General features: G+C 37.9%; 1 protein-coding gene across 1 annotated transcript in view; it reads right to left on the bottom strand.

Moving 5' to 3' along the window:
* LOC124787651 (protein Skeletor, isoforms B/C) overlaps positions 1 to 15,633 on the bottom strand; it is a 64,951-nt gene that overhangs the window by 34,761 nt on the left and 14,557 nt on the right. Inside the window, exons 4-7 of the mRNA XM_047254449.1 lie at positions 15,386 to 15,458; positions 12,318 to 12,492; positions 12,131 to 12,236; positions 7,171 to 7,307 (exon numbers count right to left, since the gene is read on the bottom strand). Of these exons, the coding sequence (XP_047110405.1) occupies positions 7,171 to 7,307; positions 12,131 to 12,236; positions 12,318 to 12,492; positions 15,386 to 15,458 (491 nt within the window). The remainder of the gene's footprint in view (positions 1 to 7,170; positions 7,308 to 12,130; positions 12,237 to 12,317; positions 12,493 to 15,385; positions 15,459 to 15,633) is intronic.

Genomic DNA, 15,633 nt, shown 5'->3' with positions numbered 1-15,633 from the left:
CAGTCTGGCCTTGGCATCCAAAGCTGGTCATGTATGTGTGCTTTGTGTTTGCCTGTGTGTGTGTGTGTGTGTGTTTGTGTGTGTGTGTGTGTGTTGTCTAATTCTGATGAAGGCCTTTTTGGCCGAAAGCTTACTTGCTGACAGTCTTTTTGTTGTGCCTGTCTGTGACTATTCAGCATCTCCGCTATATGGTGAGTAGCAACTATCCTTTTCATAATATTGTCATTATTTATAGGAATATATTTTAAATAAAGTCTCACTTAACAACTGCAAAGAAGTACTCACTTGATACACTTAAAATAACTCCACTATACAGTGTGAGTCACGTAAGAAGTAACACCCCTTTTTCTTTGTGAATGGTTCCAGATATCGAAATAAGGTTTTCAGCAAATGATACTGTGCTAATGGTACATACTTTAGTGTGCGATAATAAGTCTGAACTCTTGTCTTGATCAAGTTATTGAAGCAAGTATGATTTTTTTGTAATGGAAAAATATACTTTTTTAATGTCATCCATAAGTGCTTGAAAATATGAATTCATTATTATAATACTTGTTAATTCTGAGGTTGAAACTCCTTAAAATGCAATCTGAGAAATTCAGAATGAGATTTTCACTCTGCAGCGGAGTGTGCGCTGATATGAAACTTCCTACCAGATTAAAACTGTGTGCCGGACCGAGACTCAAATTCGGGACCACTGAATTTCGCGGGCAAATGCTCTACCTACTGAGCTATCCAAGCACAACTCACACCCTGTCCTCACAGCTTTACTTGGCAAAAGTACAGCTGTGAGGACGGGATGTGAGTTGTGCTTGGGTAGCCCAGTTGATCTGAGAAATTCAGAATGAGATTTTCACTCTGCAGTGGAGTGTGTGCTGATATGAAACTTCCTAGCAGATTAAAACTGTGTGCCGGACTGAGACTCAAACTCGGGACCTTTGAATTTCGCGGGCAAGTGCTCTACCAACTGAGCTACCCAAGCACAACTCACGCCCTGTCCTCACAGCTTTACTTGGCAAAAGTAAAGCTGTGAGGACGGGGTGTGAGTTGTGCTTTTGTAGCCAAGTTGGTAGAGCACTTGCCCACGGATGGAAAAAGTCCCCGAGTTTGAGTCTCGGTCAGGCACACAGTTTTAATCTGCCAGGAAATTTCAATCTGAGAAATATTCTAAAATTGAAATGCAAGTCAGTTGGACTTGGCTATTGTGTTGTTGGTTGGTTGGTTGGTTTGGGGAAGGAGACCAGACAGCGTGGTCATCGGTCTCATCAGATTAGGGAAGGATTGGGAAGGAAGTCGGCCGTGCCCTTTCAGAGGAACCATCCCGGCATTTGCCTGGAGTGATTTAGGGAAATCACGGAAAACCTAAATCAGGATGGCCGGACGCGGGATTGAACCGTCGTCCTCCCGAATGCGAGTCCAGGCTATTGTGTTGTAAACATGCTCATGCCATGCTACATTGTTGTATGAAGCCTTTCAACTGTTAACTTGTCTGCAATCCAAAACTAGCAGGGACTGTGTCACCTATCAGTAAGTCGTTTCTGCCTGAACATCCTTTGCATGCAAACGTGTACACCAATGAGAAGTTATACATACTATTTTTATCCAGCAAATGTCAAAGAAATGATGTCAAAGCTCTAAAGTGGTATAGGGATGTCTACCCTGATCGTCACGATCCCGTGCCAGGGAACTGCCCAGATTACACACATCAATAAAGTTTTGCACCATCCCAGTTCCCAGAACTCCTGAAGATAGACACTGATTGTGGATATTGTACCACAGACACAGTTTCTTTGACTGTTCAGAGATGTCACTAAACCTGCCCAAAGATGTAAACAACCATTCATTAGCAGCGGCTATTACATGGAGGGGGTCCGACAACTGATCAGTTCCAGTCATTCCACCAGGAAGGAGGTACAGGGCTCGTGTTGTCTGTAGTTCAACCATGCCTAGATTGTCAATACCCCAGTTCGATCACGTTCGCATTGTTACTTTGTGCCAGGAAGGGCTCTCAACAAGGGAAGTGTCCAGGTGTCTCGGAGTGAACCAAAGTGATATTGTTCAGGCATGAAGGAGATACAGAGAGACAGGAACTGTCGATGACATGACCGCCACCTACGGATTATGGCTCAGAGGAACTCTGACAGCAACACCACCATGTTGAATAATGCTTTTCGTGCAGCCACAGGACGTTGTGTTACAACTCAAACTGTGCGCAATAGGCTGCATGATACGCAACTTCACCCCTGACGTCCATGGCAAGCTCCGTCTTTGCAACCATGACACCATGCAGTGCGGTACGGATGGGCCCAACAACATGCAGAATGGATCGCTCTGGATTGGGATCACGTTATTTTCACCGATGAGTGTCGCATATTTCTTCAAGCAGACAATCATCGGAGACGTGTCTGGAGGCAACCTGGTCAGGCTGACTGCCTTATGCCTTGTCCAGAAAGTGCAGCAAGGTAGAGGTTCTCTTATGTTTTGGGGTGGCATTATGTGGGGCCGACGTACGCCACTTGTGGTCATGGAAGGCGCTGTAACAGCTGTACAACACGTGAATGCCATCCTCTGACCAATAGTGCAATCATATCGGAAACATATTGGCAAGGTATTTGTCTTCACGGACGACAATTTGCACCCCCGTCATGCACACCTTGTGAATGACTTCCTTCAAGATAATGAAATCCCTCAACTTAAGTGGCTAGTATGTTCTCCAGACATGAACCCTATTGAACACGCCTGAGATAGATTGAAAAGGGCTGTTTATGGATGACGTGACCAACCAACCCTTCTAAGGTATCTACGCCGAATCACCGTTGAGGAGGGGGACAATCTGGACCAACAGTGCCTTGATGAACTTGTGGAATGTATGCCATGGTAAATACAGGCATACATCATGCAAGAGGACGTGCTACTGGGTATTAGAGGTACTGGTGTGTACAGTAATCTGGACCACCACCTCTGAAGGTCTCCTGTATGGTGGTACAACATGCAATGTGTGGTTTTCATGGGCAATAAAAAGGGTGGAAATGATGTTTATGTTGACCCCTATTCCAATTTTCTGTACAGGTTCCAGAACTCTTGGAACCGTGGTGATGCAAAACTTTTTTTGATTCGTGTATTAAATCACTAGTGTGAACAGGCAGCTTCAACATCAGAGGATGAGAATGAAAACTGCAACTGACAGAGCACACGAAGAAGTTGTTGTGGCTATGGTACTTATTAGTCCACTTGATGGCATAAAATGTATTGCCAAAGAATGTGGGATCAATCAGACAATTGTCATTCACAGGTCCCCTGATCTGACTTCTCTTGATTTCTTTCTATGGGGAGCACTGAAAAATGCAGTCTACCATCAAGCGTCTCTCCCCCCCTACACCAGGAAGTATGCGCCATTGAATCGTCATAGCATGCAACAGTATATCATCCAATTTACTTTCATCTGTTCATCTATGTCCTGAACAGTGATTTCAAATATGCTTTGCAGTCGATGGTATACAATTGGAGCATATGCTTGAGTAAAGTGTAAAACTACATTTCCTTAAGAAAAGCATTTATTTTGAGGGTGACATGTCATCAGTTATTTTGAATAAAATATTTTCTTAGTTTATTTAAAGTGAATTCCACCTAATTAAAATTTTGAATAGTGTCTATAGACATATTTGTTCACTAGCACGTGTTTTACTTTTAAGAAGCATTCAGGCATCTCCAACAAAGGGAGGTAAGGTACTATTATTATTATTATTATTATTATTAGTCACGAAGCTCCCAGATTGGAAGACACTAAGTAGTGATTACTATTATTATTATTTTAAATCTAACAAAGCCAATAAACTAGTTTTATTTTCTGTGAATAAGGCTATCAGCAGTAAGCATGAATGACCGACATTTTCATTTTGGCTTTTAAAAGCAAGCAGCAACTTGGACAGTTTAAATGGAAAACTGCCTGATGAAACTATAGCTGTTTCCACAAAAACCTGGATACATACACACATTATAGATTGTTTTTCTAAGCCCCATCTGATGCACCAGAAGCTAGCATATGCTGTAGATCCATACACAAAAATCATAGTTAACCCTTTATGTATGCCATATAGGTAATTAGATTTTTCTTATTAGTGTAGCATTGTATGGCATTAGAGGTCTGCTTGGTGATGTTTACACAGAAATGGCCAACTTTGGCCGCATTGCTTTCCAATTTTAGTATCACTAGTGTACTATCATTTGCTGAAAACGTCATTTGATATCTGGAACCGTTCACAAAAGGGATTGTAATGTCTTATGTGACAACCCATGTATAAGTACGAGCTCAGTGAAATTATTTTGCCTACTTACGTAAGAGAAGGGCAAAGCAAATGCTGGGGAGGCTTAGTCTGTCTGTAAACTGAAATGCAAGCAGCACTCATGGTGGAGAATATCGCATTTCCAGAAAAATGCTGCAGCTGCCATGCAGGATGACAAAGACTCAATTTTCCTCCAGCACTAGGGAACAGTGTCCAGAAATTTACATAGGTTCTGTATATATGCTTTTCCTGTATTTGGATAATTAGTAATTCATATCTGTATTACATGTAGTGTTAATGCACTTCATGGGGGAAAAAACAGGATTGTCTGTACACTGTGTCACCACTGGTTCATAAGGTGAGCTGCAAAAGTATCAGTATAACTATATGAAATACCCTGTAGTTGCTTATTGTGGCGTAGTGTGATAAAGCTGAAGGGGAATCGCCTGCTCACCCTTCATTTTGCAGACCTATGAAGGAGGGAACTGCGTGAAAAATCTGGTGTTGTATCTTCCCTTGTGCTTCTAACCTCGTGCCCCACCTTTCCACAATGTTTCACCCCTACAAAACAATTATCCCTTAATATGGTTCTACTGCGCTTAAATGTGGTAAACACATTTAATATTTGTTCTTCTTAGACAACTTTGTTTAACAATAAACATCAATTTTATACCATTAAAATACTATTTTTAATAATCTGTGATTTTTTCCATCCTATGCAACATGAAACTATTAGTCCTAGAGAATAATTGAATAAGACATTTTTGTACTAAATGTAATACAGTTTAATTTTGTACTGGGAAACATCTTTGATACATGCAGTGGCTTTCAAGATATTCAAGAAAAACCTAATAATGTGACCCTTACATATACCCCCTGTCTCCCCCAGACCCACACTCACATAGATTCTGTCCACATGGCTTTTTAGTATGTTGCTGATGACACTCCACTCTACCACTGTACAAAACTTTACAATTACACAAAATTCTTCCCCCAGTTAGTGCTGGGCTATAACAGCACATTTTCTCATCAAATGCATACCATGATTTATACTTAACTATGTTCAATATATCTCTCTCCCTCTCTGAAACACACACACATCACACTGCTACACATTCAGAAATTCTTCTATGGAGCTGAAAAAGCCGTCAAGTAGATATGATTTCAGTTTCTGTTTGAAGTTTATTGTTTATCATATATTAAATTCTTTATACTGCTGAACCCTATGTGTTCACACCTTGACCCAATGGCATCGGCAATTACAACTGCAGTGGGCATGAGACCATTGAGATTTGACCATTGATCAAGGGAAACATGTCAGCTCTTTGGGTGAATCACATTTTTGCTACAATATGTCAATAGCCGTCTCCACAAACACTATCACTGAGGTGAATGGTAGCTCAAAACGTGCAGCACGCCAGACGCAGGTTGGTGGACGCAGTATTATGCTATCGGAGACATTGTCCTGTGTTTGCACGGGACCTGTGGTAGTAATGACTGATGCACTGACAGCTGCGAATCACCTCCACACATCACACTTGTTGTTTACTTCGACAACGATGTCATCTTTCAGCAGTATAATTGTCTGTGTCTAAGAGCCAGAACCGTCCTACAGTGGTTCGAGGAGCATTACAATGAACTCAAGCTGATGTTTCAGTAACCAAATTTGCCAGATGTAAATCCTGTAGAGCCCATCTGGGTCGCTGTCAGGCACTATCATTGAGTAAGCAAATCAGCAGTTCATTATTTACATGAATTATATGACCTGTGCACAGACATCTAATCCCACACATCTCTACAAACCTACCAACAAATTGTCGGATTCCTGATACACACAATCAGTAAGGCACTTCTCTCCAAAGAAAGACAAACAAGCTCTTAAGCAGGTGGTCATAATGTTTTGGCTCATCAGTGTATTTGATGAAAAATCACTTATACAGAGCACCAAAAAGAGCACACCTTGCAGTAATAATTTCTTGTTCTGTAGATATTATTTCATTGTGTATGTGGTGTATATGCCCTGAGTTTCTTAATGGAACAATCTACCTACTTTTACTTCACTTGGATGAAAACCAGTTACCAGAAAGATTTCTAACACAATAATATTTGAAATTCTCTAGAACTGTCTATGGGATAATAATAAACAAGAACAATTACTCAGAAGCAAATTCCAATTAAATAGAAGAGTTGCTCATTTTAATTAATATTTTGTATTATTTTCTCCTCTGTTCATCTAAATAAATGAAAGTGCTATCAAAAGAACAAGAATGATCAAAAGACATGACCAACCTTTTAAATGACAGATTATACTAGTCATTGATGGTTTTTGCTAAATACACGAGTAACTATGACTCTTCTAGAAATAAGTTCACAGGTATACAGTTCAGATCTTCATGTCGAACAAGCATAGTATTTGAACATGAACTGTTTCTCAACATTCCTGATAATGGAATTTTGGTCATTTGCAGAAATAATGTACCAACTAGGAACTGAGATCCAGCCATATGTCCATGAATTAATTTCTGTAATGAGCAATTGCCACTGTATTGACTAAAAATGAACACAGCAGAAAGTAAATAGATATGACCACATGTTTATCATGAACTGAGAACACTAAGATTGGCAAATTCATCATTACTTCATTACTGATAAATACACAATGGTGTTATTTTTCTCTTGATCTACAATTTCTGATTTCATTAACTACAGATAATTGGCACCTGAGACTAATTTGGCACCTGAGACTAATGTCATGTATTTTTTCTTCTTCATACAAAGATAATTTTTGGCAGCATGAATAAAATGTTTTACCCTTATCAATGAATGGTACTAAAATATTAGCACACTTATACAGAGTCAAAGATTGCTAGTAAACTAAAGAACTTACAGGAGACTGTGCAGTAATGTTGTAATCATCAGCATGACCGAGGTAAGTTTCAACATATGTCACTGCAACATCAGAATTTATCATCTGACTTCTGTCGGTAGAGCCACTAAGTCCAAAAGCCATATATTCATCTTCAGCTGTGAGAAACAAAAACAACACATTTCCTTAGATATGTATTAATTATTGTAGGTGAATACAGCCGTGCAGTATCAGTAAGTGCATTGTCAGTGAAAAAGGCCACAAGCTTATGCACTACCATGCTACCCCTACTGATGGTACCATGGCAATGTACACTAAAGTAATGGACTCTTTCTTTCATATAATAAGAAAGTCAGGGCTAAAGGCAGACAGGCATCCTGTTTCATATTTACAGACTAAGGGCAGTAGGTTGTTTTGAACCAGTCCATGTTACTGATAACAGATTACTCACTGGATTAAGCACATGTGATTTAATTTTGAATACCTCACATCTTCAGCAGTAGCCTTCATTTTGTAACACCACATATCCCTCTGATGGCTTGTTTGCTGAACTGAAATCTCCTTTGTGACACAGCTTAATTACTCAACAATGCAGAAGTGTTTGTATTAAATAGATCTGGACTTTGCCAGTTCAGTACATGGACAGCTAATGGTGCTTTGTGCTGAGTTACATATATGCTGTGTTTGAAACATTAGTTGAAAACAGCGGCCAAGTAGTATAAAAGGAGCAGTGGCTCTCTTCAAAGTGGATGTTTTTCTTCTAGTATACACATATAAAATAATTCCCATGATTATCAGTGTGAACACATTAACACTAGACATAATTTGTTGCCAGCATGCTTCACAGAAGTGACCAGCAGTGGATGCTTCCAACTGTTGATGTATAGCTTGACTCTTTTCACATATCTGAGGGCTAGCCTTCATTACAGAATGTATGGAACATTATGTGGGAGTCAGTATCTGTTTAATCGAGCGTGCAATTCTGATGGTACTGGTAGCAGTTAGTAGCATCTAAGTTTTATACACAGTATGTTACTTGTGTGTTACAATCCAAAGCTTAATTAGTTTGTTGTCAAAGGGCAAAACATCACTCTCTATTGATGTATATGTGAAATTCTATAATGTTCCCAATTTATGGAAGTGTTTAATGAATGCGCACTAGTTATAACTTTCATGATTTGCTCTTCTAAGGCAACACTTATGAAAAGAGGAAATGAAACCCAGTAACTTCATAACAAATACTAACAAAGAGATAGAGGGGCTGGCCAGTACTTACCTCAGCTCAGTACAGCTGATAGATACACATAAATATCAGATCTGAAGATGGTTCTGAATGAACCGAAACCGGTCATATGAATAATAAAAAAAAATTTGCAATCAAGACGGATTTTAAGTAACATTATAGCATGTGAAAGTTGCTGAATTGGACGGGTTACTCCTGTAACTTAAATATCAGATCTGAAGATGGTTCTGAATGAACCGAAACCGGTCATATGAATAATAAAAAAAAATTTGCAATCAAGACGGATTTTAAGTAACATTATAAAATCACTGATTGCGGTTGTCCCATAAGACATTATGTCTGTTTTTGCAAAATATAGATAAATTTGTTTCAAAAATCTACATTCTAACATTTAATGTACGATTTGAATGTGCTGTTTGTTCTCTTTCCCCATTATCTTTTGCTGATTACATTAAAACTCAAGCATATATTCCAATATATTCTCTATTGTGTATTTCTAAATGTTGAGTGCTATGAAGAATGTAATTTGTATTATATCATCAGTTACGAACTGTACTTGTGCTTTCTACTGATTTTGTACCATCATTTAGACAGACATTTCCCCTAATTTGATTGTATATCTATATGAACAAAAGCTAATCACATGAACATGTGTGGTTTGGAAGGTGACAATGAAATGCAGGAAAGAAGAGAAAGTAAAGGACAGACACAGAGTAGAATAAGGCACTGTACAATAGTAACACAGGGAAACAACATTGGGTTGTGGGACGGAATGAAATCCATTAGACAAAATCAAACAATGGAAAGTCATTGATGGAATAACAATTGTTTGGTATTATTCCATTCATGACTTTCCACTGTTTAATTTTGCCTAGTGGTTTTCCTTCCATGCCACAACCCATTGCCGTTTTCCTTTGTTACTGTTCTCCAATGCATTACTTTACTCAGTGTCAGACCTTTTCCTCTCCCTTCCCAAGTTTTATTTCGCCTTCCAAACTGCACATGCTATTTGTTGTTATTCCACCCAAGAGCTTCCACTGCTTGAACAAAGGTATGTTTCTGAGAACTTTAGGACATTTACAAGTGTCGTACATAATATATTTTATAGTAATTAATGATTGCATGTTACAGCTGCATATTCTACACTTTTTTTGTAGCAATATCTGATTTGGAAAACTTTCCCTTAATTGCAGTGCCAGTACTTACAGGTACGTAAGTAACACAATATTTCCACCTTTCTCCACTCACTGACAGTTTGTTCTAAGGAAATGTGAACACAGCTCTCACAAAATCAACTGTTGTGATGTAATATTGTATTCTGCAGGAATTATAACTGTCATAATGCTATTTAGCTATTTTAAGATGATATGGAAGTTAAATGAAAGAATGATCTTATGGTGTATCAAACAAAATTTGTGTCTGGACTGAGGAGTTCTTGCTATGAGTGACACAGCATGTGATCTTGGATGGAGAGTCAGTGATAAATGTAGATACTTTCAGACTCTTCCTATTCCTGTTACACACAAATGACCTGATAGACAATATTAAAAATAAAATCAGACTTTTTGCTGATGTTGCAGTTATCTCTATTGAAGCATTATTTGAAAAAAGCTCACACAAATATTGAACAATGGAAAATCCAGGATGGAATGTATCAGTATTATGAAAAGGGAAGTTGCTAATTACCATACAGTGAAGATGCTGAGTTGCAGATAGGCACATCAAAAAGACTCTCACAATTAAAGCTTTCAGCCATTAAGGACTTCCTCAACAATAGACAAAACACACACACACACACACACACACACACACACACACACACACACACACACAAACGCAGCACGCACACTTGACTGTAGTCTCTGGCAACTGAAACATCACAGTGACATTCAGCTGTTGATAAAATTTGAAAGTGGTGCAGAGACTGGGGACATGCTTTAAATGTCCAGAAAAGTAAAATTGTTGATTCCACAAAAAGTAAAAATGTAGTATTGTCTGACTACTACATCACAGCTTTATGACACCAGTGACTATAATATCAGTGACTCACAACTTGAATTAGTGAACAACTGCATGTAAGGATTTGTGGGAATATGAAATAAAATGACACATAGACTCAGTCATGTGTAAAATAAGAGGTAGACTCAGTTCATTGGTATTATACTGGAAAAATGCAATCACACTGAAATGCAGATCGCTTGCAAAATACTTGCCTCTATCATCTTAGAATATTGCTCAAGTTTGTGGGACCCACACCACATCTGACTAACTGTGTATGTTCAACATACACAAATAAAAACAGCATGAATGGTCACAGGTTTGATTGACTCACAGTTCAGTGTCACAGAATGCTGAAAAACTTGAACTGTCAAGACACTTGAAGATACGCATCAGTTAGCCCATGAAGTTTCAAGAATCAGTATTAGGAATAACTACATCCTCTCATATATAATTTTCTCAGGGACCACAAAGACAAGATTAGACTAATTACAGTATGAATACATGCATTTAAACAGACATTTGTTTCATGCTTCACATGTAAATGGAGCGAGAGGAAATGATAAAATGTGTGAAAACTGGAAGTACCTTCTGCTTTCCATTTCACAGTGGCTTGCAGACTAGATGTAGAGGACAAGAGAAACACTGACATTTTTTACAATGATTACAATCCCTATCATAAAATGACGAGGAAAGGCTGTAATTTTGTTTAAGTTGCAGTCAACACAGTTTTGTCACAGGTAATGAAATGCTACAGTGGTGTTGTGTAAGTATTTCCACAGATCAACTTCAAAGCAGTATGCAAAAACTATGAATGGGTTTATTTGTAGTAATCATGACAGATGTTATGTATTTGCCAACATGAGATCATTAGAGATGGACCAAAATTAAAGTCAGATTAGGTATATAAGCTCAGTGAACTGATGATTAGAATTTGCGCCAAGAGAAAAAAGTTACATAAACGATTTATTCTAAATTCATTATATAATCAGATAATTCTGCAGCTCAATGTGAGCATAATTGTTTGAATGTTTATTGTATTATGAGATCCATTACCTCAACATCTTTCTGACTTACTTGCTCAACACTAGCAATTACTGTAATTTACCTGTTATTATGAAAGGAAAGAGTAACTTCATTGCACCAGTGTTAGCCTATATATGCACAGATACAAATAATATCGCTACAACAACAGAAGTTTTAACTTGCAGTTCAGTGCATCATAAATGAGTCAGACACCACCTAATGTTCCCATCACCTTCTAATTGAATGCTGATGAAAACATAATGTGAATATGTAGCTTAAAGCAGGCCAATTAAATCTAAAAATACAAACTACTTACACATACCACAAATATATCTTAGAATACAAAAAAATAAGGCAAAAATCACAAAATTTCAAGATACAAGTATTTCAAATCCATAGCTAAAAGGGAAAAAGGGAGTCGGTTGATGGTGAGCAAGATGATGGAACAGTAGCAATGAGTGATACGGTATATTTCTCATATTACGTGTTGAAAAATACATGATGAGAAGAAAATATTTAAAATGAACTAGATTCACCAGTACAACCTAACTTTACTATGTTTCTTTATCTTTTACTACTTTAATTGTTTGAACACTTTTATCAGTCAGTAATTCATATAGTAATTTTATCTGCACCTCTTTTTACCCATTTAGGAAGAACATACACTATGTTGTGGCCAAATTAATTAACACGAAGTAGGTTTGATATACTTACCAACCTGTCCTGCCAATTGAATTGTTATCTGTGGTCCAAATATTTCCCAACTAACTTGGAGATCTTTATGTAACTGAAGACAGTTTGGCAAACTGTTCTTCTGAGGCTGTAAAAAACAAACCATCAGCAAAATAAAAATTATAACTCAGTCTACTAAAAAATATTGTCATTAGGGTAAACAACTAACCACAACTTTAACAAGTGATGGTGGGACATTCAAGCCATCTGGTATTCTGACAAAACCAAATTTTTCTTTACTCTCCAGATCAAAAACGCTGAGCCACTCTATATCAAATATAGTTAGTTCTCCAGGTAGCTGTAGTGTTACATCTTCATTCTTGTATGCCCTTAGTGGATCAAGGCTGCAAGAAAGACATATTAAATGTTGAAATCAACTTGGCTCCTCAAAACTTATGAATATCAGAATGAATAAACAACATTAAAATACTGTAGCCAAATAAGGAAACTAGATCCATCAGCAGAAACAGAATTTTCAGATTCTGGTGCTTATTCTCAAAAAGTCACTGCAGTTTTAAGGTGTCACATTTTTAAAGTGGAATAAGTACTCCTCCAATAATTATTTTGCAAAAGGATTAGTATATTTGTTTTCCTTTGGCCAGCCTCCATTAAATTACCAGTAATGTATCGATTCATCCTAAAGGAGTATTTGTGCTGATCTCCATTGTCTCTTTACTGTACTGGCCTAAACCTGTGAGGATGGAAATGAAGATGGTCTGGAGTATTGCAAAAGATATTAAAGAACAAATGAAACAGCAAGCCAAAAGTATGCTCAAGTTCTGCTTCACAGGTTAATGGTAGTCCAAGCTCTGAAGTTATATAACAAACTTATATACAGAATCTACTAAAAGTACTCACATGTGCACATATTCTACTTCTAAGTCAAATGTGTTGTGCAGATTGTATGGCAAACCTTTCAGCCTTTTGTAGCCCTATGGCTGTATATTTTCTCTACCTCCAGAAGTTCATCAAATCTCCTAATTTTATTAATGTCTGCTATTTCAAGAGTTTTAGATGTGACATTTTGAACAAAACTGCCAAAACAAGTTCAGCAGTCACAAGCTTTTTAATTAAGTTAACTCCTACATTGCTAGAGAACCAAAGCAGGAACGCCTCATTTGTTTCTATCAGGAAACTCCAACACTGATTAAAAGATTCCATGAATTACAACATCTCCCTTTACGTAATGTGGGTAATATGATGCATGCAATGAATACACATTTCTAAGTTTACATTATGTCATTGTTTAAAAACTACGATTAAGCAGCAAATCCATGATTGCTTACTTTCTTGATTTATCAATGAGTACAAGATTATTCCCTGTATATATGTGAGAATTGTGCTTATACACAAACATGAGCAAAGGCAACCATCCACCTAAAGCTGATTGATACTCAGTGCAAAGAAAAATGTACCTGCTTTTCAGCTACCACTCTTTATATAGTCAAAGCATGCACTCGACAACACACAACCAGACATCTAAACACGACTAAATGCAGCTGCAGCTATGCTGACTGTTTAGAGTAGGACAGGAGAGGAAAGTATGTGGGCAAAGGTAAATAAGTGAGAAGAGGATCAGTGAAGATTACAGGGGAACTGCAAGGACGCAGCATGCACTGAAAAAAGGGTTTTCATCTGAATAGTCTTTTGCACAGTGGCATGCTGCATGTTCCACTACTGTGTGGTCATGTTTTGAGTGGCAGTGACCACTATGTAGACAGAGAGCTGGTTTGCACAATAATGAGGACAGAATGTGTCTGCTTTTGCATGCAGCTCTACCGTTCATAGGAAAGGAAATGTCTGCGACTGGACTGCAGTAGAAAATGTCGTGTGTGTGTGTGTGTGTGTGTGTGTGTGTGTGTGTGTGTGTGCGTGCAGGAGGTGGGGCAGGGGAGGAGAGGAATATGACTGCTACCTTGGTTTTCCACAAGTGAATGACACACAGGGTGTATGAACAGAACTGGCGTAGTGACTGATTAAGGCAATGTGTAGGTTGGGTGGTGAGGGTAGGATTCTGGGTAGAAGATCTCCCAATTTAGGACACAATGTGAGGTAGATGACACCCTGGCAAAGGGTATGGTTGAGATTCTGAAGACCTCCTGGATGCTATCGAGAGATATGAATACTGACAGTCAACTGGTCCTAGTGGAGACAGATCTGCAGGTGCCACAGGAAGAAATGGCACAGGAGAACTGTATCTGTATTGGTTGGGCAGGATATTGTCTGTCTGTGAAAGCTCTAGCTAAGTTTTAATAACTCCCATTTCCCACAACATATATGACACCCATAGATGCCATGACTGTATGGGAGCAACTTACTTAGAATGGATTAGCCATTGAAATCAAGGTGCTGTTGTCATTGTTTGTGAATTGAGAAGCACAATGTGAAATGTATTTAGGAATAAATGCTGAGTTATGGAGGAAATAGGAGAGGCTCTCCTTGCTATAGCTCCACATCATGAGGATGTCATAAACAAATCAGATAAGGGTGTTAGGTGTTATGTGGATAGGAATGATTCCTCTTGGTGGCCCCTAAACAAGTTAGCACTGGATGGTTCTATGTGGATGTCCTTAGTAATTCCATAGAGTTGTTGGTAGATTAGGACTTTGAAGGAGAGATGATGGGTGATTTAAACTGTCAGCATGTGGCCACCGGAAGGTGTGCAGTTTTGTTCTGCCAGTTCTTTGGCATTTCAGGGAAACTTATGAAGTCAGGTTGCTGAATCGTGTTACTAAGACATTCATCAGAGCATATTGTTAGAATTATGACTGCTCATCCATGATTCTTCCACTGTTCTTTCTTCATAACTGTGCAGAGAAACTTTGCAAATTTTGTCATTTTAGCAGAGATTACACATGATATTATTTTACGATAGTACCTCTTAAATCAGCCTGGAAGAAACAGTCACTAAACAGCCAATCATTTATATTGTATTGTGTTACATCTTTAAACATAAAACCATTATATACAGGTCAAAAATCACTTCTATAATGTTAGTATTATTCTTACGTTTCATCTCTCTTCATTTCCGATGCCACTTGCAACAGTAGTTCCTAATTTCAACTGATGACTATTTCAATCAATGTAATGTTCATGTCGTCATAAACAGAATACCACCGTATTTTTTTTTTAAATGGGGTGGAAATTACAGTTAAATTTTTGGGCATTAAAGTTAGTAAATAGAATGTTTCAGCCAATCAGATATAATAAATCATAAATTTCGTTTGGCATACTTACTATCCATATTCATCCGGAACTTTTGTCCCTTTTGAAGATGGCTGGGGACCAATACCAACCCAGAAGTAAGCATCTGAAATTATTTCAATTAGTCACTTAGATAAAATTCTTTAAGCAATATTACAAGCCATTTAAGGTTTTGGTAACTGTCAATACGAAATTACATGCTCTCATGAAAAATTGTACAATGATAAATAGCTTTTTATTGTTAAAATATGTCAAAAGCTTTAGGCATTATAACTAAAATG

This window comes from Schistocerca piceifrons, chromosome 3 (genome assembly GCF_021461385.2).
Source record: "Schistocerca piceifrons isolate TAMUIC-IGC-003096 chromosome 3, iqSchPice1.1, whole genome shotgun sequence".
Taxonomy (NCBI): Eukaryota; Metazoa; Arthropoda; class Insecta; order Orthoptera; family Acrididae; genus Schistocerca; species Schistocerca piceifrons.
The sequence above is the reverse complement of the archived record's forward strand: the minus strand, read 5'-3'. Positions and strand labels throughout refer to the sequence as shown.